Raw genomic sequence first — 27,771 nt, 5'->3', positions numbered from 1 at the left:
ATTCATCATCTGCTATGACTAACTCAGTAGGGACAGTTCCTTTCGGGAGGGGGGCTGGGAGAGAGAATAACTGTCGGCGATGATAGTGTACGAATACTTAGCTCACGAGTATTCCATTCCCCTCTCTGCTGTTGCATGGGAAGCATTGACCTGTTTAAGGTTAATGTGCCCATTAAACCAGAGGAGAGAAAGGCTTAATATGGGTGCGTTAAGCATTCGTATGGTTACATGTCCAACTGTCATTTTGATTCTTACGCGTCGTAAGAGAATTGATTTCACTGTTATAACGCAGAATTAAGGAAAAATGAAAAACCAAGTATGTTACGGCCCAGAATTTGCTGTTTAAAATATCGGCGCGTTTCATGGTGCATGCCGTTATCAGTGTGCAAATAACTCGGCAATTTGTGGCGAGGAAGAGCTACGTCGTGAATTGTGAATCACCACAAATTGCTCGGCCGTTAGCCTCCGGAAAACCGGAGCGGGCCGTCAACCTCCCCGTCAATTTCAGGAAATTGCTGCATTTGCGTATTTAATTATCAATTAAACGCGCCACAGAAGGTTAGGGCTACTACTTAATGACATGAGGGCCCTTTTAATGTTCAAAAAAGGATGTAAAGATAAACCCAGCAACTGCAGGCTAGTCAGTTTGATCTCGGTAGTGGGGAAGCTTTAAGAAACAATAATCAGGGACAAAATTAACAGTCACTTGGACAAGTGTGGATTAGTTAAGGAAAGTCAGCGTGGATTTGTTAAAGGCAAATCGTGTTTAACTAACTTGATTGAATTCTTTGATGAGGTAACAGAGAGGGTTGATGAGGGTAATGCAGTTGACGTAGTGTACATGGTTTTCCAAAAGACGTTCGACAAAGTGCCACATAATAGGCTTGCCAACAAAGTTGAAGCCCAGGAATAAAAGGGACAGTGGCTGCATGTTTACGGAATTGGCTAAGTGATGGGAAACAGAGAGTAGAAGTGAACGGTTGTTTTTCGGACTGGAGGAAGGTATACAGTGTTGTTCCCCAGAGGTCGGTTCTAGGACCACTGCTTTTCTTGTTATATATCAATGACTTGGACGTAGGTGTACAGGTGCACAATTTCAAAATTTGCAGATAACAGAAAACTTGGAAGCATAGCGAACAGTGAGGAGGAGAGTGATAGACATCAGGAAGACATAGACAGGCTGGTGAAATGGGCAGACACGTGGCAGATGAAATTTAATGCAGAAAATTGTGAAGTGGTACATTTTGGTAGAAAGAATGAGGAACTAAATGGTACAATCCTAAAGTGGGTGCATGAACAGAGAGACCTGGGGGTATGTGTGCACAAATCGTTGAATGTGGCAGGGCAGGTTGAGAAAGCATAAAAAGGCTTACGGGATCCTGGACTTCATGAATAGAGGTACAGTATAGAGTACAAAAGCATGGAAATTATGATGAACCTTTATAAAACACTGGTTTGGCCCCAACTGGAGTACTGTGTCCAATTCTGGGCACCACACTTTAGGAGGGATTTGAAGGCCTTAGAGAGGGTGCAGAAAAGATTTACGAGAATGATTCCAGGAATGAGGGATTTCAGTTCTGTCGATAGACTGGAGAAGCTGGGGTTCTCCTTGGAGCAGAGAAGATTGAGAGAAGATTTAATAGAGCTGTTCAAAATCATGAAGGGTCTGGACAGAGTAGATAGAGGGAAACTGTTCCCATTGGCAGAAGGGTCAAGAACCAGAGGACACAGATTTAAGGTGATTGGCAAAAGAACCAAAGGCGACATGAGGAAAACATTTTTATGCAGCAAGTGGTTAAGATCTGGAATGCACTGCCTGAAAGGGTGGTGGAGGCAGACTCAATCATGGCTTTCAAAAGGGAGTTGGATAAGTATTTGAAGGAAAGAAATTTGCAGGGCTACAGGGAAAGGACGGGGGAGTGGGGCGAGCTGAAGTGCTCTTGCAGAGAGCCGGCACAGGCTCAACGGGGCAAATGGCCTTATTCTGTGCTGTAACCATTCTATGATTCTATAATGATGGGATTTATGTTCCTGCAATGCCACTCAACCTCTCCAACCCAGAAAAGGAACAATTAAAAGAATGGTGTCTCATTCCTTCAGGTAGTAAATTGTTGTTGGAGAATTAAAAAATATAAATGTTTTAATTTTTACATTTTTTTCCTTACTTTTCTTTTCTGTCTCTTTCCTCTCTCTTAATCCAACCTTTCTTTTGGATTCTTTACTTTTGTTTCTGTACCTAATTTGACTCTAATTCACACTATTTTCTTCTCCGTCGCTCCTGTGTTTCTCTATCCTTAAATCTCATTGGTTAAGGAGATACTGTTGGTCCCGTTTGTGATATATTGGGACACAGCATATATACACAACTGCACAACATGGCTCCTGGTAAGAACCGTGCTGCCCATGTGCTTTATTATTATTATATACACATCAGTAGTCCACCAGGTGGCGCTATTACACTTCTCCCTCCTTATTGAAGAAGTTAATCATAGCAAATAATCATTGTACATGACTTGCATGGTATACATTTCTCAAATGGAACCCATTTTATGTTTCCAAATTATACTATAGAATTCTGTAACACAAACAAAAGATACGAACTTATTTTCCATATTTACAGATTAAACTTTACCACTGGTTTTCTGTTTCGAAGAGGATACCTTCTTTCTTGAACAGAACGTTCAGATCTTGTTGTAGGACTTTGACTCATCCTAGGCTGAGCCTGTGGAGAATTTTTCTCCGAGGGCTGACCTTGATCTACATTCGGACTCTACACTTTCAGACTGTTTGTCTGCCTGACTCGGGCTCAGACTTAAATTCTGACTTTGTCTTGGACTTGTTTCTGGTATTTGTTTAGGATTTGCTACTAGTACTCTACTTGTAACAAGACTATCTGACTCATCAGAATAAATTGAATCATCCCAGCTTTCAACTCCTTCCACATCTGTAGGTAAGATATGATCAACGTGAACAAACCTAACCTTTCCATGATTAAACATCTTGACCAAATATGTGCGAGGGCCACATATCTTCACTACTCTTCCTGGTAACCACTTTAACCATTTGTGGTGATGGTTCTTCACTCTAACCTTCTGGTTCAACTTCACACTTCTCTCTCTAACTCTACCTTGATCATGACTCTCTTTCTGCCTTGATTGTTTCTCTTCTACGGACTGTGCCAAGTTTGGCTTTGACAACGAGAACCTGGTTCATGGCTGTCGTTTGAGAAACACCTCTGCTGGTTTTCTACCATTAGTGGTATGAGGAGTATTCCGACAGGTAATCAGAAAATTTGCCAGTTTGTGGTCCAACGACAGCTGATGTTTCTTTGGATTTGGATCCAACATTTGCTTGATGAGGGCACATTCGACAATTTGTACTCTGCGCTCTGCTGCACCATTTGAAGCAGGGTGGTACAGTGGAACTTTGGTATGTTTCACATCGTTTCTGCTCATGAACTGTGTGAACTCTCCGGAACAAAATTGCAGCCCATTATCGGACACAATTTCTTCTGAGAGGTCGTATGAAGAAAACAATCTTCGCAAATTGTCTACTGTTTTGCTTGTTGTTATTATCTGCATTGGAAACACCTCTACCCACTTCGAGTAACTATTTCTCACTATGAACAATTGCTGTCCTTCTAGCTCAGCAAAATCTACATGTAACCTTTGCCACACTCTGGGAGGCCATTTCCATGGCTGTAATGGTGGTTTCTTGCTCACCGATTGACATGTTGTACACTGTCTGACTATCGACTCTAACTCTTTATCTAAACCTGGCCACCATAAGTAACTGCATGCAAAACCCTTGGTCAAGCACATTCCCAGGTGCTGGTCATGAAGATCTCCTAACAATTTAGACCTGAACCTATTTGGGATAACCACTCTTGCTCACCACATGATACAATCTTTATCCACTGACAATTCATTCCTGTGAACGAAGTACGGCTGGTGCTTATTGTCAGTAACTATGGTAAACTTATGACCAAAATCAAGTATTTGTGGAACTTCTTGACCCCAAAAATCAATGACAAAGCTTCCCTTTCGATCTGCGCATAATTCCGCTGAGTGTGTGAAGCAAAAGCAATTGGTCTTTCCTCCCAACTATCTAGTACATGAGAGATCACTGCCCCAATTCTGTATGGAGTGGCGTCACACGCTAGCTTGATCTCCTTAGATACATCATAGTGCACTAACATGGTACTCTCTACTAATTGGCTTTTACACTTTTTGAATGCTGTGTCGCATTCTTTTGACTACTTCCAAGGGACCTGTTTTCTCAACGGCTCATTCAGTGGATGTAACAATGTAGCCAAGTTTGGGAGTGATGCGCTATCAACAATACCAAAGACTACGAAATGGACTTATATGAAGTAGGCTTTTATTGACTAAGAACTAGAGCATGCCTCTGCTAGTGAATCCATCCTAAGAGCTCTCGGGGGAAGGGTGGTGAGTCACCTTTATACCCGGGCTTAGGGGTGGAGCCAGGGGCTGAGACATGCCTGGACTTGTACAGGGTTAACAGTGGTTTACCACACAGGCATGTACAGGTTAACAGTGGTTTACCACATTCACCCCTCGTTTAAAAAAGAGTCCGGCGGGGTGAAGTGTTTCAAAAGTTCGTATACGAAAGTCTCTCCGGGGGTCTTGTCTGCCGTAATGATCTTCTTGGTGCCGGTTGCGGCGGTTCTTTGCCCGCAGCCGCTTCTCGCGTGGGACGGAGCACTGGCGTGTCGTCCTCTCGGGGTAGGGATGGCACCGGCATGTCGTCAGTTCGTGGTAGACACCCCGGTGGTGCGTCGTGGGTAGTGGTGGTGGGTGGAGGTAGTGGATGGTGATCGATGGTGTTTCGGGTGGTACCTGAGGGTGCGAGGTCTCGAATTGAGACTGTGTCCTCCCGCCCGTCAGGATACGCCACGTAGGCGTACTGTGGGTTGGCGTGGAGGAGGTGAACCTTTTCGACCAGGGGGTCCGTCTTATGGCTCCTCACGTGTTTCCTGAGCAGGACGGGTCCCGGAGACGTCAGCCATGGCGGTAGTGATGTCCCCGAGGTGGATTTCCTGGGGAAGACGAACATCTTCTCGTGAGGGGTGGCGTTTGTGGCAGTACAGAGCAGTGATCGTATGGAGTGGAGCGCATCGGGGAGGACATCTTGCCAGCGGGAGATTGGGAGGCCCTTGGATTTTAGGGCGAGCATGGCGGTCTTCCACACCGTTGCGTTCTCCCTCTCTACCTGTCCGTTACCCCGGGGGTTGTAGCTGGTAGTCCTGCTCGTGGCTATGCCCTTCTCGAGCAGGTACTGGCGCAGCTCGTCGCTCATGAACGACGAGCCCGTCGCTGTGGATGTAATTGGGGAAGCCAAATATGGCGAACAGGTCGTGGAGGCACCTGATGACTGTGGCGCTGGTCATGTCCGGGCAGGGGATGGCGAAGGGGAAACGGGAGTACTTGTCAATAATATTGAGGAAGTACGTGTTGCGGTCAGAGGAGGGAAGGGGCCCCTTGAAATCGACGCTGAGACGTTCGAAGGGGCGGGTGGCTTTAATCAGGTGTGCCCTGTCTGGCCTATAAAAATGCGGTTTGCATTCGGCGCAGACCTGGCAGTTCCTGGTCATGGTCCTGACCTCCTCGATGGAGTAAGGCAGGTTGTGAGCTTTAATAAAGTGGAAGAACCTGGTGACCCCCGGGTGGCAGAGATCATTGTGGAGGGTCCGTAGCCTATCGACTTGTGTGTTGGCACATGTCCCACGGGATAGGGCGTCTGGGGGCTCATTAAGTTTCCCGGGCCGGTATAAGATATCGTAGTTGTAGGTGGATAACTCGATCCTCCACCGCAATATCTTATCATTTTTGATTTTCCCCCTTTGTCTGTTGTTAAACATAAATGCTACTGACCGTTGGTCAGTGAGCAGGGTGAAACGTTTACCGGCCAGGTAATGCCTCCAGTGCCGTACAGCCTCCACTATCGCCTGGGCCTCCTTCTCGACTGAGGAGTGTCGAATTTCGGGGCCCTGGAGGGTCCGTGAAAAGAAGGCCACGGGTCTCCCCGCCTGGTTAAGGGTTGCGGCTAGGGCGAAGTCGGATGCATCGCTCTCCACTTGGAAAGGGATGGACTCATCCACTGCGTGCATTGTGGCCTTCGCAATGTCCTCTTTTATGAGGGTGAAGGCCGCACGGGCCTCTGCCGTCAGGGGGAAGGAGGTTGACTTGATGAGGGGCCGGGCTTTGTCCGCATAGTTGGGCACCCACTGGGCGTAGTAAGAGAAGAACCCTAGGCATCTCTTCAGGGCTTTTAGGCAGTGGGGGCGTAGTTCCAGGAGGGGGTGCATTCAGTCGGGGTCGGGGCCGATGACTCCGTTTTCCACCACGCAGCCAAGAATAGCGAGGCACGCGGTGCGGAACATACATTTTTCTCTGTTGTATGTCAGATTCAGCCGTTGGGCCGTACGGAGGAATTTTTCTAGGTTGGCGTCGTGGTCCTGCCGGTCATGGCCGCAGATGGTGACGTTGTCTAGATAGGGGAAGGTGGCCTGCAGCGCGTTCTGGTCAACCATCCGGTCCATCTCCCTTTGGAAGACCGAGACCCCGTTGGTGACGCCGAAGGGGACTCGGAGGAAGTGGTAGAGGCGACCGTCAGCCTCGAAGGCCGTGTACTGGCGGTCCTCAGGCCTGATGGGGAGCTGGTGGTATGCCGACTTCAGATCAATCGTCGAGAATACCCGGTATTGTGCTATCTGGTTGACCATGTCAGATATGCGGGGAAGTGGGTATGCGTCTAATTGCGTGTATCGATTGATCGTCTGGCTGTAATCAATAACCAGGCGCTGTTTTTCGCCGGTCTTTACTACCACCACTTGGGCTCACCATGGGCTGGTGCTGCCCTCGATAATCCCTTCCCTCAGGAGTCTTTGTACTTCTGATTTAATAAAGCTCCTATCCCCGGCACTGTACCGCCTGCTTTTAGTAGCAATTGGCTTGCAGTCTTTGGCGAGGTTAGCGAACAACGGGGGGGGTTTGACCTTCAGGGTGGACAGGCTGCATACTTTGTGCGGCGCCGTGTTTAAATTCTGCTGGCTGCAGACTGTAAGTGGGGGCAGGGGCCCGCCATATGCCATCGTGACGCTCTCCAGATGGCACTGGAAGTCTAATCCTAGCAGTACGGGAGCACAGAGCTGTGGCAGGACGAGGAATTTAAACTCTCTGTACTCCACGCCGTTCACTGTCAGAGTCGCTACACAGTAGCCGCCGCCGTCCGCCATATGGGACTTTGAGGCCATAAAGACCTGGTGGCGTGTGCGCATAACCGATAGGGAGTAGCGTCGCACCGTGTCGGGGTGGATGAAGCTCTCCGTGCTTCCGCAGTCGAAAAGGCAATTTGTGGCATGGCCATTTACCTTTACGTTCATCATGGACCTGGCTAGTTGATGGGGCCTAGATTGGTCCAGGGTGATGGAGGCCATCGTCGAGGTCGGTGGGTCGCTGTAGTATTCGCCCGCGCTGAGGGCCTGGTCCCGAGATGGTGTCCAAGATGGCGGCTCCCCCTCGGCTGGTGGTGTCCAAAATGGCGGCCCGCACGGCTCACACGTGGTTGGTGGGGTCCAAAATGGCGGCCTGTATAGTTCACACGCGGCGCTGCTGGAATTGGGGGTCGATTTCGCCTTGCACACTCTCGCGTAGTGGCCTTTCTTGCCGCATTTGGAGCAGGTCGCGTCCTTTGCTGGGCATTGCTGTCTGGGGTGCTTGGCCTGGCCGCAGAAGTAGCATTTCTGGCCTCTGGTCATTGCAGCTGTAGTTGGGCTGCTGGCGGCTTGTGGCCTTACCGGGTCCCAAGATGGCTGCTCCCGTGGCATCCACGTGGCCATCCGGTCAGGGGGGTAGGCGTCCATGTTCTGGAGGGCCACGTCTAATGAGTTAGCGAGGGCCACCGTCTTCTGCAGGTCGAGCCCCCTCTGTTCCAGCAGCCTCTGCCGAGTATAGTTGGACCTGATGCCGGCTACGTAGGCGTCTCGGATCAGGTCTTCCGTGCATTCCTTGGCCGTCACCGCTTTGCAATTACAGTCCCGGCCGAGGACTCTCAGTGCCAGTAAATATTCAGCGCCCGATTCCCCGGGGCGCTGTTTTCGGGTAGCCAGGAGGTGTCTGGCGTAGACCTCGTTAACAGGCCTCACGTATTGTTCCTTTAGCGTCGCGATGGCGGCCACGTAAGTAGTGGCGTCTCGGATGATCGAGTAGACTCGGTGGCTCACCCGTGAGTTCAAGACAAGCCGTTTCGCGTCATCTGTAGTGACAGTAGTGCTGGAGGCCTCCAGGAAGGCTTCGAAACAGCTCAGCCAGTGTTCAAATTTATTGGCTGCATCTGCTGCTTGAGGATCCAGGTCTAAACGTTCCGGCTTCAAGATTTGCTCCATGTTGAAAATTAGTCAATAAAATTGATGCGCTATCAACAATACCAAAGACTACGAAATGGACTTATATGAAGTAGGCTTTTATTGACTAAGAACTAGAGCATGCCTCTGCTTGTGAATCCATCCTAAGAGCTCCCGGGGGAAGGGTGGTGAGTCACCTTTATACCCGGGCTTAGGGGTGGAGCCAGGGACTGAGACATGCCTGGACTTGTACAGGGTTAACAGTGGTTTACCACACAGGCATGTACAGGTTAACAGTGGTTTACCACAGGGAGGAACTTTCTGTAATAATTCAAAAGACCCAAAAATGATTGAAGTTCAGAGACATTTTGGGAGTGGGTGCATTTCTGATTGCATCCAGCTTTCCCTTGGTTGGATGTGAACCATCTTTGCCTACTCTGTGCCCTAAGTACTCCACTGAGTTTTGAAACAACTCACACTTGTGAGCTGTCACTCGTACTCCGTGCTTCCCTAGCTGTTTGAGCACTTCATTCAACACCTCAACAGGATTTGCCTGTTTGATGCTGAAATGAGTATGTCATCCAAATAACACACTACCCCTTCAATCCCTTGCAAAATTTGGTTCATCACCCCCTGGAATATGTCGGGGTGGGAGGGGTGGAGGGGCGGAAGACACTCCAAATGGTAGCCTATTGAACAGATATGGGCCTCAGTGAGTATTTATAGTCAAGCATGACTTGGACTCTTCATCTAACTCAAGTTGTAGGTAGGCATTTGTTGGATCTAACTTTGAAAACATCTGGCCACCTGTCAGTGTTGTGAACAAATCTTCCACATTTGGCAATGTATTGGGTAGATTACACTCTAGAACCTGGTTTACAGTTACCTTATAATCACCACACAACCTTACCTTACCATCTGACTTAGGTACAACAACAATGGGTGTAGCCCAATTACTCAGATCTACCTTAGAGGTAATGTTCTCAGTTTCTATTCTTTTGAGTTCTTGCTGAACTTTCTCCTTCAGTGCGTATGGTACGGGACGTGGCTTGCAGTAAACTGGTCTTGCGTCCTTCTGCACTCTGACACTCACCTTGAAGTCTTGGATCGGACTGCCTGTTTCGCTGAACCCCTTCGGATACTGCTTGATGACATCATCCTTCGATGCAAATTTCTCTTCCACACGAAAAATCTCATTCCAATCCAGCTTCAATAATCCCAACCAATTTCTACCTATCAAGGCAGGCTTTTCTCCTGCCACGACTATGAGAGGCAAGCTCTGACACTGATCCTTGTATTTCACTGGTACGGTGACACTTCCTACTACAGGGATTTGCTCTCCTGAGTAGCCTCGCAGCTCTACCTTCGATTTCTCTAGTCGATAATCATGCAACTTGTCGCGATATAGCGATTCTGGTACTACACTCACGGATGCACCAGTGTCGATTTCCATGGGTTTCCTGGTTCCTGCGACATCTACTTGGAGGGAAAGTTTCCGAAATGACAGTGAATGGGAAGCTTTTTTAATTGATCACCTGTTCCAAAACGATAACTGACTTGAATCAGTCATTCATAAAAGAAAGACTTATGAAATGATACTGAGCGGCTTGCGGGTAGCGCTGTCCAGGGAGAGTATAAATACTTGTGCACGGGCCCAGCTTGCGCAGGGACATTCTTAACAGGAACTAGTGAAGGACACAACGAGACCTCCATGTTGTAAAACAGTTGATTAAAGCTTTATTTAACGCTTAGACCAAGTGCCTAGTAGTTTTCTTGCATCAATAACTGTTAGCAATCTCCAGGGGCTGAGGACTGTAGTGCTGAATCTCCTTCAGTGGTGCGTCCTTCGGCTTGGCTGGAACAAGCAAATTTATCAGGGTTTCATACACCTCGGAGCCTGCTTCAGTCAAAAATAATAGCCTGTTTCCTTTCTAAAACTGCCTGGTTACCGTTTACATCATCAGGGACTTCGACGATACTGTTCGTGGTGAAAAACATTTCTAGCCGCTCCACATACGCTCTGGAAGAGTCTTGGTTGCGATCGAACTCACCCAAGCGCCCCATTATTCCCTTAGGCATGGCCATCTGGACAGTTCAACCATGTGTGCTCGAAATTACCTCGGATTTTTAAGTTTTTTCTGCAAAACGAAGAACCTCTAACAGTCCCTCCATCGGTTGGCAGGATTATCCTCCATCAAAAATTTCAGCTAGGGAACCTGCAATCACATCCTCATCACCAATTCTGTGATATCTTGGGACACAGCATATACATACAACTGCACAACATGGCTTCCGGTAAGAACTGCGCTGCCCATGTGCTTTATTATTATATACATCAGTAGTCAACAGGGGGCACTATTGCACCATCATTCACCAAGGTTGCAGATGCCCCATTGCCCTCACTATCAGCTAGCACTTCCAGCAATTTGCGTAGCCCAGGATTATACTGGTGTATTTAACCAATGGACAAGCAGGGAGGCTAAGTGTCAGAAGACTCGACTATAAGATATCTCTGTACACTGACATTTAGCTTCATATTTAAAGGTGAGAGTGGCAGTACTCTTGCCTCTGAGTTAGAAGGTTGTGGGTTTAAGTCTCGCTCCAGAGACTTGAGCACAAAATCTAAGCTGACACTACGGTGTACCACTGAAGGAGTGCTGCACTGTCGGAGGTGCCGTCTTTCGAAGAACAGGGGAGTTCTCCCTGTTGTCCTGGCCAATATTTATCCCTCAACCAATATCACGTAAAGAAACCATGTTATGTGGCCATTATCACATTGCTGTTTGTGGGAGCTTGCTGTGCGCATATTGGCTGCCTCATTTCATAAGAACATAAGAAATAGGAGCAGGAGTAGGCCATTTGACCCCTCGAGCCTGCTCCGCCATTCAATAAGATCATGGCTGATCTTCTACCTCATCTCCATTTTCCTGCACTATCCCCATATCCCTTGATTCCCTTAATATTCAAAAATCTATTGATCTCTGTCTTGAATATACTCAACGACTGAGCCTCCACAGCCCTCTGGGGTAGAGAATTCCAAAGATTCACCACCCTCTGAGTGAAGAAATTTCTCCTCATCTCAGTCCTAAATGGCCGACCCCTTATCCTGAGACTGTGACCTCTGGTTCTAGACCCCCCAGCCAGGGAAAACATCCTCCCTGTAACCTACCCTGTCAAGACCTGTAAGAATTTTGTTTGTTTCAATGAGATCACCTTTCATTCTTCTAATCTCTAGAGAATATAGGCCTAGTCTACTCAATCTCTCCTCATAGACAATCCCCCCATCCCAGGAACCAGTCTGGTGAACCTTCGTTGCACTCCCTCTATGGCAAGTATATCCTTCCTTGGGTAAGGAGATGAAAACTGTGCACAATACTCCAGGTGTGGTCTCACCAGGGCCCTATATAATTGCAGTAAGACGTCTTTACTCTTATACTCAAATCCTCTTGTAATAAAGGCCAACATACCATTTGCTTTCCTAATTGCTTGCTGTACCTGCATGTTAACTTTCAGTGATTCGTGTACAAGGACACCCAGGTCCCTCTGAACACCAACATTTCCCAATCTCTCGCCATTTAAAAAAAATTCTGCTTTTCTATTTTTCCTACCAAAGTTTCCTACATTACAGCAGTGACTACGCTTCAGAAAAGTACTTAAATGGCTGTAAAGCGTTTGCCACATCGTGAAGTTGTGAAAGGCGCTATATAAATATAGCGGGCAGCACGGTGGGATAGTGGTTAGCACTGTTGCCTCACAGCGCCAGGGACCCGGGTTCGAATCTGGCCTCGGGCGACTGTCTGTGTGGAGTTTGCACATTCTCCCCGTGTTTGCGTGGGTTTCCTCCGGGTGCTCCGGTTTCCTCCCACAGTCCAAAGATGTGCGGGTTAGGTTGATTGGCTATGATAAATTGACCCTTAGTGTTAGGGGGATTAAATACGTGGGGTTACGGGGATAGGGTGGGATATGTGTCGGTGCAGGAGTTACGGGGATCGGGTGGGATATGTGTCGGTGCAGGCTCGATGGGCCAAAATGGCCTCTATCTGCACTGTGGGGTTTCTGTGATTTCTGTGATAAATGCAAGTTCTTTTTCTTTTATATTACGAACATTCGAATTAGGAGCAGGAGTAGGCCACTCGGCCCCTCGAGCCTGCTCCCCACATTCAATAAGACCATGGCTGATCCGATTACTCCACATTCCCGCCTACCCCCGATAACCTTTCACCCCCTTGCTTATCAAGAATCTATCTACCTCTGCCTTAAAAATATTCAAAGACTCTGCTTCTTCTGAGGAAGAGAGTTCCAAAGACTCACGACCCTCTGTGAGAAAAGAAATTCTCCTTATCTCGGCCTTAAATGGGCGACCCCTTATTTTTAAACAGTGACCCCAATTCTAGATTCTCCCACAAGAGGAAACATCCTCTCCACATCCACCCTGTCCAGACCCCTCAGGATCTTATATGTTTTAATCAAGTCACCTCTTACTCTTCTAAACTCCAGGCTTCACTGATTTCAAGTATCACTGTCTCCTTTCCCAAAAGATTTTAAAATCCAATTCTCTTGTTGCAACTCAAGAACAATTTCTCTCTGCGATTTAAAATGCCCCTCTTAAGATCACCACTTCTCTCCATTTCTCATGAGTCTAAATGGGTTTTAATAGCTGAGAGTCATTGGTAGCCCTAATATCTGCAGCCTCTTCTTTAAAAAAAACCCACTGTTGCCAGCAGCACTTCCTTGACACAGATTTACAAAGACTCATCATTAATTAAGATGCAGTTTTGGGACTGAGGGATCTCAGGCCTTCTCTGATCCACCCGAGGTACCAAACCGAAATCTCAATCTTAATTGTTAGATGATTTGTGCGGCAAAGGCTGTATATATTGTTTACTTTTAATTATTTTGTGAGCCTGTGACTCTCTTATGAGGTGATTCAGTTGCAGAAGTGGCCTACCTTTCTGACAACCATGTGAGTGTAATTGTAAATGTGATTCCGATTGTGAATGGAGCCAATTTTCAACTTCCTTGGGGGAGGAAAACTGGCAGGAATGGATCAATCGTCCATTATACGTACGGGATACTTTCCTTTATTAGCCGAGGCATAGAATATAAGAGCAGGGAGTTTATGCTGGAACTGTATAAAACACGAGTTAGGCCACAGCTAGAATATTGCGTGCAGTTCTGGTCACCACATTACAGGAAAGATGTGATTGCACCAGAGAGGGTGCAGAGGAGATTTACCAGGATTTTGCCAGGGGTGCAGAGATTTTAGCTATGAGGAAAGATTGGATAGGCTGGGGTTATTTTCTTTGGAACAGAGGAGGCTGAGGGGAGGTGTATAAAAATGATGAGGGGCCTAGATGGAGTGGAGAGGAAGGACCTAGTTCCCTCAGCGGAGAGGTCAATAATCAGAAGGTATAGATTTAAAGTAATTGGTAGAAGGATTAGAGGGGAGCTGAGGAGAACTTTTCTCACCCAGAGGGTGGTGGGGGTCTGGAACTCACTGCCTGAAATGGCGGTAGAGGCAGAAACCCTCATCACATTTAAAAAGTACTTGGATATGCACTTGAAGTGCCGTAACCTGCAAGGCTACAGCCCAAGAGCTGGAAAGTGGGATTAGGCTGGATAGATCTTTTTCGGCCGGCACAGACACGATGAGTTGACTGGCCTCCTTCTGTGCCATAAATTTCTATGATTCTACATCCCATAATGGAAAGGGAAGTCAGGTTACCGATCTGCTAACGCCTGTTTTCTGTCCCCCCGCCAGAATTGAAAATTGCCTTCATTGTGATTGTGTAAGTCATTTTAGAAAGAAAGAATAAAGAAAGAACTTGCATTTACATAACGCCTTTCACAATCTCTGGGCATCCCAAATGCTTTATAGCAACAGTTTAGGTGCCCTGATAGAAAGAAGGACTTGCATTTATATACTGCCATTTCTCTGCCTGGAAGGGCGGTCGAGGCAGGAACCCTAACCACATTTAAAAAGTACCTGGATGTGCACTTGGGATGCTCTAACCTGCAGGGCTACGGACCAAGAGCTGGGAAGTGGGATTAGGCTGGATAGCTCTTTGTTGGCCGGCGCGGACACGATGGGCCGAAATGGCCTCCTTCCGTGCTGTAACTTTCTATGATTCTATGTTTCACGACCACTGGACATCTCAAAGTGCTTTACAGCCAATGAAGTACTTTTGGAGTGTAGTCACTGTTGTAATGTGGGATAGCTCTGGCCTGGGATATGATTTGTACAGTTGCTTCATGCTACATCGCCCGGCTATGCAGACATCCCAGAGAATGATCCCCTGCCCTAGATGAGCAGGAGTTCCAATTACCTGCACCAGGATCTGATGCCTTAACGTAGTCGACTGACGTTCATGCCGACATCATTGTGTGACACTTCACTTGTAAATCTCTCTTACTAGTGTTGCACCATGGATAAATGCACAAATGACACCGTGTATGTCCCATCTATATAAAAGTTTTGAGAGCATTTGTAACGCTTCAGATGCCGGCACTTGGGTGCAAGTACAAAAGAGAAAGCTGCCACTTCGTGTTGTACTTTCTGACTCGGAGACGGAAATTTCCAAGCGCTTTCCAAACAGCAAACATCCCTCGCCACGCAGCGACTGCTTGGCCCCAGGCTGAGTTGACTTACAACAATTAGACTTTGTGGCCTTAAAGAGACGGCTGCCTTAAACACAGCTCCAACTTAGCAGCAGAATAATACACTGTGCAGTACACCATGTGATGCTCCTGTCATTATAAAGCAGTGCATTATCCGACTTACTGTGAGCAACGCCACGGGAGATTCATTAGTAATTATATCAGTACAAATGTAACATGAGCCCCAACTAGTACAGCAGTAACTACACTTCGAAAAGTGCTACATTGGCTGTAAAGCGGTTTGGGACATCTCGAGGTTGTGAAAGGCGCTATAGAAATGCAAGTCTTTCTTTCTTAACTGAAGGAGGAGCAATGCAATTTTCAGTTGACATATTGTGGCCGAATGTTTTCCTGAGTACACATGCGATCAATAAATTAAGCAACTACTTCATATTAATGTAAAAAAAAAATTACTTACAAAAATGGTAATTAATACTGTTGCTTGTTGAGTACTTGGCTGTTTCTGTTTGTGACTGTAGGGAGAGCTACAAAGAGAAGAATCATATCTCCATCTCAGTTAAGTTGCAGGGTGGAGGGTTCAATCGGACTTGTGGATATTTGTGCACTGGGGCCAGAGATGGTATGAATAATCTTCTTGTAGTGTGCAGTATGTCCTAGTGGGGTTTACCATGATATGTTGCTTGGGGTCACATTTACACAGGCTTCCCAACTCTCCTGGACTTAGTGGAAGTCTTGGGTTGGAGAATGTGATCTCCCAACCTCCTGCCTGGAATTGGGATCTCTCAATTATTTCAAATACGGGTGTAGTGGCTTTTGCTTTGGCCGTATCTACCCCTCAATATATTATGGTACGTGAATTAGTCCTTCTACTTTCTTGTCTGCTGCACATTACCTGCCCCCCTGGGCCCTGCCTGATCACAGGCTAAATGTTGCCGAGTGCACGTTTACCTAATCATTAAATGTGGGCTGTGCTTGTCTCTCATTTTTTACGTATCTAAGAACATAAGAAGCAGGAGCAGGCCATATGGCCTCTTGAGCCTACTCCGCCATTCAGTAAGATCATGGCTGATCTTCTACCTCATCTCAACTTTTCTGCACTATCTCCATATCCCTTGATTCCCTTAGTGCCCAAAAATCTATCTTTTTATAGAGACAATAGAAAAATAGGAGCATGAGCAGGCCATTTGGCCCTTCGAGCCTGCTCCGCCATTCAGTATGGTCACGGCTGATCCTCTATCTCAATACCATATTTCTGCTCCCTCCCCATACCCCTTGACTCCTTTTATCGATCTCAGTCTTGAATATACTTAATGACTGAGCATCCACAGCCCTCTGGGGTAGAGAATTCCAAAGATTCGCAACTCTCCGAGTGAAGAAATTTCTCCTCCGCTCAGTCCTAAATGGCCGACCCCTTATCCTGAGACTGTGACCCCTGGTTCTAGACTCCCCAGCCAGGGGAAACAACCCCTCAGCATCTACCCTGTCAAGCCCTCTACTCAGTTTTATATTATATTTGTTCAGTTCAGCAGCTTTATTTCGTTTATATTTCCAATGCGACACTTTTATTTTTCTGACTTTTATTTAAATTGTTTATTTTGTCCTTTTTTTTACCAGTTTATTTTGCTAACAACTGTTCTGCGGAGAGAGAGGTTGCTGGCATCTCCCAGCACTTGCTGGTGAGTGAGGGGAAAACAAGAGACCACAGCATGAGTAAATATAGCAAGAGCCGGAAATACACAGCAGGTCTGTCAGCCTCTGCAAAAGGAAGCGATGGGTTAATGTTCCAGCTTTGTCACAGCAGGCCCCTTCCGATGCTGTCGGGCCTGCTGTGTATTTCCAACACATTCCGTTTCCATTTCAGTTTTCAGCATGTACACAGGGTAGAATCACATTTCTCTCTCAGTCAGTTGGGTTATAAGCGATGGAGGACCATTGGGACTGTGCACTGGAGCATAAAATCAGCAGGCTATTCCTCTTTATTTATGGAGAACTCTTTGGCGGCGGGCATGTCCAAATGCACCTTTTGGCAGCGAAAACTGTCTTTAAAAATATAGGAACTATAGATTTAATACCGCTGTGTATGTTGGGATAGCTCTGCCACCATAATAGCTTCTTGCTTCATCTCATGGTTAAGTGGGAGAACAGAACATAATGACATTTCGGTTTGTGATCTTTATGATTCGCCTCTAGTGAGAGGGAGGAAATAAATCTATATCACAATCAAAGTTAGGTTACAGGATGGCGGAGGATCAAACAGCCTTGGTCCAAATTTGGATAAAAGAGCTAAATTGCAGAGGTGAGGTGAGAGTGACTGCCCTTGACATCAAGGCAGCATTTGACCGAGTGTGGCATCAAGGAGCTCGCGTAAAACTGAAGTCAATGGGAATCAGGGGGAAACCTCTCCACTGGCTGGAGTCATATCTAACACAAAGGGAGATGGTTGTGGTTTTTGGAGGCCAATCATCTCAGCTCCAGGACATCGCTGCAGGAGTTCCTCAGGGCAGTGTCCTAGGCCCAACCATCTTCAGCTGCTTCATACAAAGTTGGATGGGAATGTAAGTTGTGAGGAGGATGCAAAGAGGCTTCAAGGTGATATAGACAAGCTAAGTGAGTGGGCAAGAACATGGCAAATGGAATATAATCTGGTGAAATGTGAAGTTATCCACTTTGGTAGGCAAAATAGAAAAGCAGAGTATTTTTTAAATGGTGAGAGATTGGGAAATGTTGGTGTTCAGAGGGACCTGGGTGTCCTTGTACACGAATCGCTGAAAGTTAACATGCAGGTACAGCAAGCAATTAGGAAAGCAAATGGTATATTGGCCTTTATTAGAAGAGGATTTGAGTATAAGAATAAAGACGTCTTACTGCAATTATATAGGGCCCTGGTGAGACCACACCTGGAGTATTGTGCACAGTTTTTTGTCTCCTTACCTAAAGAAGGATATACTTGCCACAGAGGGAGTGTAACGATGGTTCACCAGACTCATTTATGGGCTGGGGCGATTGTCCTATGAGGAGAGATTGAGTAGACTAGGCCTATATTCTCTAGAATTTAGAAGAATGAGAGATCTCATTGAAACATACAAAATTCTTACAGGGCTTGTCAGGGTGGATGCAGGGAGGATGTTTCCCCTGGCTGGGGAGTTTGGAACCAGGGGTCACAGTCTCAGAATAAGGGGTCGGCCATTTAGGACTGAGATGAGGAGAAATTTCTTCACTCAGAGGGTGGTGAATCTTTGGAATTCTCTACCCCAGAGGGCTGTGGAGGCTCAGTCATTGAGTATATTCAAGGCTGAGATCGATAGATTTTTGGATATTCAGGGAATCAAGGGATATGGGGATAGTGCAGGAAAGTGGAGTTGAGGTAAAAGACCAGCCATGATTTTATTGAATGGCGGAGCAGGCCTGAAGGGCCAAATGGCCTACTCCTGCTCCTATTTTTTATGTTCTTTTGACCTTCCCTCCATTATAAGGTCAGAAGTGGGAATGTTAGCTGATGATTTCATAGTTTTCAGTTCCATTCGAAATTCCTCAAATAATGAAGCAGTCTGTGTCCTCACACAGCAAGACCTGAACAACATTCAGGCTTGGGCTGATAAGTGGCAAATAGCATTCGCACCACACAAGTGCCAGCCAATGACCATCTTCAACAAGAGAGAGTTTAACCATCTCCCCTTGACATTCAATGGCATTACCATCGCCGAATCCCCTACCATCAACATCCTGGGGATCACCATTGACCAGAAACTCAACTGGACCAGCCACATAAATACTGTGGCGACAAGAGCAGGTCAGAGGTTGAGTATTCTGCGGTGAGTGTCTCACCTCCTGACTCCCCAAAGCCTTTCCTCCACCAACAAGGTACAAGTCAGGAGTGTGATGGAATACTCTCCACTTGGCTGGATGAGTGCTGCTCCAACAACACTCATGAAGTTCAACACCATCCAGGACAAAGCAGCCCACTTGATTGGCACCCCGGCCACCACCTTCAACATTCACTCCCTCTACCACCGGCGTACCGTGGCTGCAGTGTGCACCATCTACAAGATGCACTGCAGCAACTCGCCAAGGCTTCGACGGCAGCACCTCCCAAACCCGTGACCTCTTCCACCTAGAAGGACAAAGGCAGCAGGAGCTTGGGAACACCACCACCTCCAAGTTCCCCTCAAGCCACACACGATCCTGACTTGGAAATATATTGCCGTTCCTTCATCGTCGCTGGGTCAAAATCCTGGAACTCCTTCACCACAAGGACTGCAACGAGTCAAGAAGGCGACTCACCACCACCTTCTCGAGGGCAATTAGGGCTGGGCAATAAATGCTGGCCTTGCCAGCGATGCCCACATCCTGTGAATTAATAAATAAATATAATGGACTTGTAGATGCCCATGCATTGGAGCAAGATATCAGCAGGTCTTCCCTTTTTATCTATATAGAAAGATGTGATGGCTGGTGTATCCCAGTGTCCAGTTCTGGTCTTGAATGTTGTGTTTTAAAACCTCTGTAACATCACCCATCTTTAGATTTAGATTAGCAATGGAAAGGAGCAAGGAGCACGCTAGAATGGAACTTTTAAACTGGAATAGGGCTAACTTCAACGGGACGCGAAAGGATCTAGCCAGGGTAAAATGAAACCAAAGACTGACAGGAAAATCTGTAACGGAACAATGGGTGATCTTTAAGAAGGAGATGTTCTAAGTACAGGCTAGGTACATTCCAACAAGAGGGAAGGGTAAGGGAACCAAAGCAAGGGCTCCTGCCTCAGCTCATCTGCCACTGAAGCCCTCATCCACGCCTTTGTTACCTCTAGACCAATGTTCCCTTTAAGCTGTGCGGCCAAGCAGTGCAGTGCAGGTCGCGCGCAGCCGGTCAGGCGGCTTTTAAACAGAAAGACCGCGCATGCTCAGAATTTTGAATGGCCCACACAACCCGTTAAAGGGGCCGCGGGGACCAGAACAAAATTAGAGGGCGCATTGCGCTAGACTTGACTGTTCCAACGCACTCCTGGCTGGCCTCCCACATTCCACCCTCCGTAAACTTGAGGTCATCCAAAACTCGGCTGCCCGTGTCCTAACTCACACCAAGTCCCGTTCACCCATCACCCCTGTGCTCGCTGACCTACATTGGCTCCCAGTTAAGCAGCGCCTCGATTTCAAAATTCTCATCCTTGTTTTCAAATCCCTCCATGGCCTTGCCCCTTCCTATCTCTGTAATCTCCTTCAGCCCCACAACCCCCCGAGATATCTGCACTCCTCTAACTCTGGCCTCTTGAGCATCCCTGATTATAATTGCTCAACCATTGGTGGCCGTGCCTTCAGCTGCCTAGGCCCTAAGCTCTGGAATTCCCTCCCTAACCCTCTCCGCCTCTCTACTGCCCTCTCCTTTAAGACGCTCCTTAAAATCTACCTCTCTGACCAAGCTTTTAGTCACCTGCCCTAATATCTCCTTCCGTGGCTCGGTGTTGAATGAAACGCCTGATATACCTATCAATTCAGTTCATGAAAAGCGACGAGTTAAGTTAGTAACTATAGGTTTTTATTGGCTAAATAACAGAGCCCACCCTCGTGGGTGATCGGATCCAACAAGGAGGAATACCAGCCAGTCGACCACCTTTATACCTGGGCAAGCAGGCGGAGCCATTGGGCGGAGTCAGCTGTGGTCAGCCCAGGTATAACAGCGTGACAAGAGGTCAAATACTTTAGGGCTCACCTGGGCGGTCAGAACTCTTAGTTTGGATCCCGGAGGCACGCCGGATTCTCCCAGGTAGGATTCGAAACAGCTCAGCCAGTGTTCAAAGTCGAGGGCTGAGTTCGCTGCCTGTGGGTTTAGATCCAGGTACGGCGGTTGGAGGGCTCGCAGCCAGGCCGGCTGCTGGGGCTGTTGTAGATGGCCGTTTGGCTGAGGCTGTACGTCTGGCTGGTCGTTTGGCTGCTCCGTTGAAGACATTTCAAAATTTAGCCAATAAAATTGATATACCTATCAATTCAGTTCATGAAAAGCGACGAGTTAAGTTAGTAACTATAGGTTTTTATTGGCTAAATAACAGAGCCCACCCTCGTGGGTGATCGGATCCAACAAGGAGGAATACCAGCCAGTCGACCACCTTTATACCTGGGCAAGCAGGCGGAGCCATGGGGCGGAGTCAGCTGTGGTCAGCCCAGGTATAACAGCGTGACAAGAGGTGACCTTGTGTAGTGATACACTATGGTTATCACTGTTTACACTGTTGTAACGATATAAACAGTGATAACCATAGTGTAACGATAGTGAACGATAAAAGTGGTTTACCACAACGCCTTGGGATGTTTACAACGTTAAAGGCAGTACAAAAATGCAAGTTGTTGTTGTAGGAACTACAGATTTAACAGAAGGAAATACCCATAACCAGATGGGCTGTGATGGCAGAAAAAGAAATTACAGAGAAAGAGACAAGAAACAGAGGAAATCAAATGTGCATTGGCTGTCCCGTGAGTTCATGCGATGGACACAGCTTGCTGCTTTTAACTATTTTTGATTTTGACATGAGGTGGTGCCTCAGGTTTATGATTCACAGCTGAAAATCTCGGATCTCTCCAATGCTGGCAACTCGGCCTCACCGCAGACAAGCTGCTGACCAGGGGAGGGGGCAGATTTATCTTCCTCCCTTGGACCATGGGAAGGTGAGGGAAGAGTGGAAATTGGAAGCAAAGTGAATGAAATTTTCTAGTTCCGGACGAGAGCTCGAGGAACAGCACCTCATATTTCGATTAGGCACTTTACAGCCATCTGGACTCAACATTGAGTTCAACAATTTCAGACTATGACTTCTGCCCCTATTTTTTCAGGCGGCAGCTGTTGATGATTCGGCCATCCCCAGTTGCAACATTTAATCTCTCCTGCCTTCCACCCTATCACAGACTGTCCCTTTTATTCTTTTCTCCCCTGCCCTCTTTCCCTGCCCTTACACTTGCTTAAAAACTGTTACATCTCTAACTTTTTCCAGTTCTGACGAAGGGTCATCGACCTGAAACATTGGGGTAGATTTTCCCGAATCTGTCGGGAAGACGGCGGGACTTCCCCTTTCGGGTTTTTGACCCGCCTACTTCGACGTCCGGCCAATCCGCGCGATTTTCCCTTGATTGACCTTGTTGAGCCCGCCCAGCGGGCTCAGCAGGCCAATTAAGGGCCACCCGGCAACAGGTGACGTCACAGACTGCAATTTCATCTGTCAAGAGTTCTTGACAGATGAACTATCAGTGTCTCACAGCTGTTTGAAGCTGTGAAACACTGACACTCTGAGTTCTAACATGAGTCCTTCTGCACAGACTCAGTTAGAACTCTCACCGACACTCAAAGCTGAAGGCTGTCACTTTTGACAGATCGCAGCCATTCAGCTTTCAGTTCCAGCTGAGTGATGGGCTCCCGACGGCTACAGGAAGAAAGGCTGTGAAGGTAATTACAGGTAAGTAAAAGTTCTTTACACACTTTAGACACACCAAACACACTTACCTTTACACTCATGCACCCATCACTCACCTGAGCACCGACATCGCGACCCCTCCAACTCCTTCAACCCGACGGCCCGCCTGCTTTAACCTGGCGTGGCTTGGAGCCATCGGGAAACCCACACGAAACCCCTCAAAATAGGGATTAGGCTAAAAACTGCCTGTTAACAGGCAGTTAATTGGCACTAATCCCTTCCCGCCTGGTTTCGGTGGGTCCCAGTGCGGGGCGGGTACCCACCGCCCCTGAAACTTACGTGGGGCGGGGTTTTGGGCGGGATGGTGTCGGGACCCCTAAATTCGGGATTTCCCCCCCCCCCCCGACACGCCTGAAACCCCGCCTGACGGCTCCACGAAAATCTAGCCCATTAACTCTGTTTCTCTCTCCACGGATGCTGCCTGACCTGCTGAATGTTTCCAGCATTTTCTGTTGTTATTTCAGATTTCCAGCATCCGCAGTATTTTGCTATCGTCTCTTTACTTGTCGTTCTACATCCTTTATGCCAGATAAAGTTCGCGCTGGTGCCAGTAGCACATTCCCGGTGCTTATACCACAATGTTAGTAGTAATCATGCAAAAACAAAACTTGTATGTGTATTTTATCATGCCAGTATTCTGTGATGTATGCAGGCTCCAGCAGTTCACTGGGATTCGAGACTGCAATTCAAAATATAGCTTTGTTAATGTTGTGCTTTTTCTGGTTAATAAAATAGGTTATAAAAGATACTTTAATAGCTGAACTGTTGGTAATATTAATAAACTTAGAATTCTTCCCTCCCTCACTGCGATGTTACAGACCCCAGCTCATAACCAGCAGGTGTACAGTTGTTCACGTATTGCTTCAAGTGTCCCTCCATTAAAAGTTGAGGCGATTCATGCAAGCCATGAGACATTAGGGAAGGAACCTGAGGTCTGCAAATTAAAAATGAAAGATTGGGTTTTGACGACAGTAAAGTTGTAACCTCTTCTTAAACCTCTCTGAAGAGGAGAAATCCCACCTTCTCCAGCCCTACAAACCTCCGAAATCTCTGCGCTCCTCCAGTTCTGGCCTCCTGCGCATCCCCGATTTCCTTCGCCCCACCATTGGCGGCCTGGGCCTCTAAGCTCTGGAATTCCCTCCCAAAACCTCTCCGCCTCTCTACCTCTCTCTCCTCCTTTAAGCTTTTGATCACCTGTCCTCGTGTGGCTCGGTGTCAAACTTTGATGGATAACGCTCCTGTGAAGCGCCTTGGAATGTTTTGCTACATCAAAGGCGCTGTGTAAATGTAAATTATTGTTGTTGAGTGACAGTAAAACTGAAGGTGTGGTTTTAAAAAAAATAGTTTTCTGCAACCTGACGACTCGCAGTCCAGATGCAGTAAAAATTCTGACTGAAATTTATGTTTCACAGGCGCTGATTAAAAGCTAAGAAGTTCCACATTACTCTTAAGGCAGTGGCGCACATGTCTCACGGTTTCTCCGCGGGCATAAAAATGTGATGACCCGTAGAATCATAGAGTGATGCAGCACAGAGGGAGACCATTCGGCCCATCGTGCCTGTGCCGGCTCTTCGAAAGAGTGCCAGCTCTTCGAAACGCAGCAGAAACTGTGTGCTGCAGTGATGTGAGCAAAAAAAAAGTCCCCTCTTCTGAGCCGAGTGGCTCAGCGACTTTACTTTGTAAACGAGTACGTTCTTTTGAATGACCTTAACTTTCCTTTCTTGCCTCTCCACAGAAACACGTACAGACAGAGCAAAGAAATTATTTAGGCACTATACGGTCGGATCCTATGACAGTTTTGATGCCGCGAGGTAGGACCTGCACATTATTCCTGGACACTTGTCTTGTTTTTAGCAATCAAGTCTTGTTCTCTCCACTGTACGCACAGTAATTTTCTTCCCCATATGGTCCAGTCAGAGTCTGAATACAGAGGGCGACCCAAAGAAATGGTCACAAGTGTGTTTTGAAGTTGTCAAAAGATTCAGGACACATCTTTACACCAAATTTTGATGGTTAAACTTTGGACTTTGACCAAACAAGCTTCTTCGCCACAGCCTGGAAACTTTTGGTGACAATATCAGCAGGCCAATGCATAACGTTTGTGTGACCTTCCATTGCCCACTCTTTTGGCAGGCGATTAAGGGGGTGAAATGAGTCTACGCCTGTACCACGACGGGGGCGGTATGGCATTGACCGCCCGCTATACACCCCGCCCGATATTCAGTTTGGTTAACCTCAGTAGAGCTGAATCTCGGGCGGGTGGTAGAACGTGCAGCCCGTGCGACACCGCCCACTTCGCACCCCCGCCGAAGACGAATTTTCACCCCAAATAAAACTGGCTAATGCCCGTGTCACAATAGCAGTCAAAGGAATGTCGCACAAATGCAGTTAGCATTCAACCGGCAATAGCAGCAACAGTTATTCCCAGCTTAAGATGTTTTGAGCAGAGTACAGTGACTGACATTTTATGTGCATCACATTCTGAGCATTTTGCAATCTTCATAGCCATATTTTGTGCGTGGTCAAAAGTGCAACAGTTGTCTGAATGTATTCTGCCATTGTACAGAAATGCTAAGCATGATTGGCTAAAGAGTGATGTCAGCAGAGAATGGGATTGAAGGTCTCTCTGCTGACATCAGGCCCTGCAGCCTGTACAGAACGTACATGATTGTAGGACGTTCTTCAGTTCCACTGTTTTAACACGGGGATTAACATATTTAGTTTAAATGGGTTATTGTCTCTGTTAAAATAACTAATAGCACTAACATTAATTTCTAGCCTTAAAATGATTCAACAATCGGCAATAATATACCCCTCTACTGGAAATCTTATGACATACAAATCCATGCTCGTTCTGTGTTACGTACCTAACCAAGTCTAACATGTCCTGGCTATAAGTGGGTTTTTTTTGTTTTGCAAAGCTAACTCTAACATTAACGGTAATCCAAAGTTCTTCTATAGGCATATTAACAGTAAAAAGGTTGTCAGAGGAGTGGTGGGTCGATTAGGGACCAAAATGGAGAACTATTGGTGGAGGCGGAAGGCAAGGCTGAGGTAGTAAATGAGTACTTTGCATCGGTGTTTACCAAGGAAAAGGACTTTGCCAAAGCTATGATAAACGAGGAGGTTTCTGGGATACTGGATGAGATAACAATAGATAAAGAGGAGGTACTAGAGAAAGGCTGTCGGCAATTAAAGTGGATAAGTCACCCGGTCCGGATGGGATGCATCCTAGGTTGTGCTGGTCAAAATCTTCCAATCCTCCTTAGATACAGGGGTGGTGCCAAAGGACTGGAGGATTGCAAATGTTACACCCTTGTTCAAAAAAGTGGAGAGGAATAAACCTGGCAATTACAGGCCAGTCAGTTTAACGTCGATGATACAGAAGCTTTTAGAAACAATAATCCGGGAGAAAATTAACAGCCACCTGGACAAGCATGGACTAATAAAGGAGAGCCCGCATGGAATTGTTAAGGGCAAATCATGTTTGACTAATTTGATTGAGTTTTTTGATGAGGTAACAGAGAGAGTGGATGAGGGCAGCGCACGATGTTGTGTACATGGACATTCATGAAGCGTTTGATAAGGTACCACATATCAGGCCTGTTAGCAAAATTGAAGCCCATGGGATAAAAGGGGCAGTCAGAGCATGAATACAAAACTGGCTGAAGGATAGAAAACAGAGTTGTGGTGAATGGCTGTTTTTCGGACTGGCGGGAGGTATACAGTGGATTTCCCCAAGGTTCAGTACGAGGACCACTGCTGTTTTTGATGTACATTACTGACTTGCACTTAGGGGAACAGGGCACAATTTCAAAATTTGCAGATGACACGAAACTTGGATGTGTAGTAAACAGTGAGGAAGATAGTACTGGACTTCAAGAAAACATGGACAGACTGGTGGAATGGACGGACACATGGCAGACGCAATTCAACACAGAGAAGTATGAGGTGATCCATTTTGGTCGGAAGAATGAGGAGAGACCATACATACCAAATTGTACAATTTTCAAGAGGATACAGGAAGAGAGAGACCCGGGAGTGCTTGTGCACAAATCCTTAAAGGTGGCAGGACAGGTTAACAAAGCAGTTAGTAAACTAGGGGGCATAGTTTCAGGATAAGGGGTCGCCCATTTAAAACGGAGATGAGGAAGAATTTCTTCTCTCAGAGGGTCGTGAATCTTTGGAATTCTCTGCCCCAGAGAGCTGTGGAGGCGGAGTCATTGAATATGTTCAAGGCGGAGATAGACAGATATTTTAGCTACAGGGGAGTCGAGGGTTATGGGGAGCGGGCGGGAAAGTGGAGTTGAGGCCAAGATCAGATCAGCCATGATCTTATTGAATGGCGGGGCAGACTCGAAGGGCCAAATGGCCTACTCCTATTTCATATGTTCCAAAGCATATGGGATCTTGGGCTTGATAAATAGAGGCATAGAGTGCAAAAGCCAGGAAATTATGCTGAACCTTTATAAAACACTAGTTCGGCCCCAGCTGGAGTATTGTGTCTACACTTTAGGAAGAACATGAAGGCTTTGGAGAGGATACAGAAAAGATTTACTAGCATGGTTCCAGGGATGAGGGATTACAGTTACGTGGATAGACTAGGGAAGCTGGGGTTGTTCTCCTTGGAGCAGAGAAGGCTAAGAGGAGATTTGATAGAGGTGTTTAAAATCATGAAGGGTTTAGATAGAGTAAATGAAGAGAAACGGTTTCCAGTGGCTGAAGGGTCGGTAACCAGAGGGCACAGATTGAAGGGGATTGACAAACGAACCAGAAGCGGGGGAGTGGGACTAACTGGATTGCTCTTCGAAAGAGCCGGCGCAGACTCGATGGGCCAAATGGCCGTCTCCTGTGCTGTATTATTCTGTGATTCTATGATACATTAAACAGGAAAGGATTGATGCATTGGCAGTGGGTTCATTTTATGGGATAGAGCTGGGCAACCTGTCCAAGATTACAGTACAGAATAGGTTTACAGTCTGTATTTAATGCATCACTGGTAACTTTCCAATGTTGAGGCTATCAGCAGGAGCCATCCGGAGACATACTTTGACAAGAACTCTCTCTCAAAGTTGCATTAAGGGTCACCTACTCAACCCATAACTAATGAATCAATGTTTGTTCTTCAATTTTTGCAACCTCTGGCTCAAGCTGTTACAAAGATGCACATTACCCATGCCCGGTTACCCCAGAATGCCCTAGTTATACCAGAATGTCTGTGCCTTGTATGCTTTACTAGGACCCTAGAATGGGATTAGCTTAAGCAATCCTTCTACTTGACAATGAGTGCCAACAGGCCACCTAACTGCAGAGGACGTCACACCCAAAG

General features: G+C 46.8%; 1 protein-coding gene across 2 annotated transcripts in view; it reads left to right on the top strand.

The window, feature by feature from the left end:
* Positions 1-27,771, top strand: part of shank2b (SH3 and multiple ankyrin repeat domains 2b) — a 1,331,733-nt gene that overhangs the window by 796,927 nt on the left and 507,035 nt on the right. For both annotated transcript variants that reach the window (XM_086008225.1, XM_086008224.1), the window contains exon 16: positions 24,178-24,253. In XM_086008225.1, coding sequence (XP_085864351.1) covers positions 24,178-24,253 — 76 coding nt within the window. The remainder of the gene's footprint in view (positions 1-24,177; positions 24,254-27,771) is intronic.

The sequence above is a fragment of the Somniosus microcephalus genome, chromosome 15 (assembly GCF_052327205.1).
Source record: "Somniosus microcephalus isolate GS21.2 chromosome 15, FLI_Smic_1.0, whole genome shotgun sequence".
NCBI classification, from domain to species: domain Eukaryota; kingdom Metazoa; phylum Chordata; class Chondrichthyes; order Squaliformes; family Somniosidae; genus Somniosus; species Somniosus microcephalus.
The sequence above is the reverse complement of the archived record's forward strand: the minus strand, read 5'-3'. Positions and strand labels throughout refer to the sequence as shown.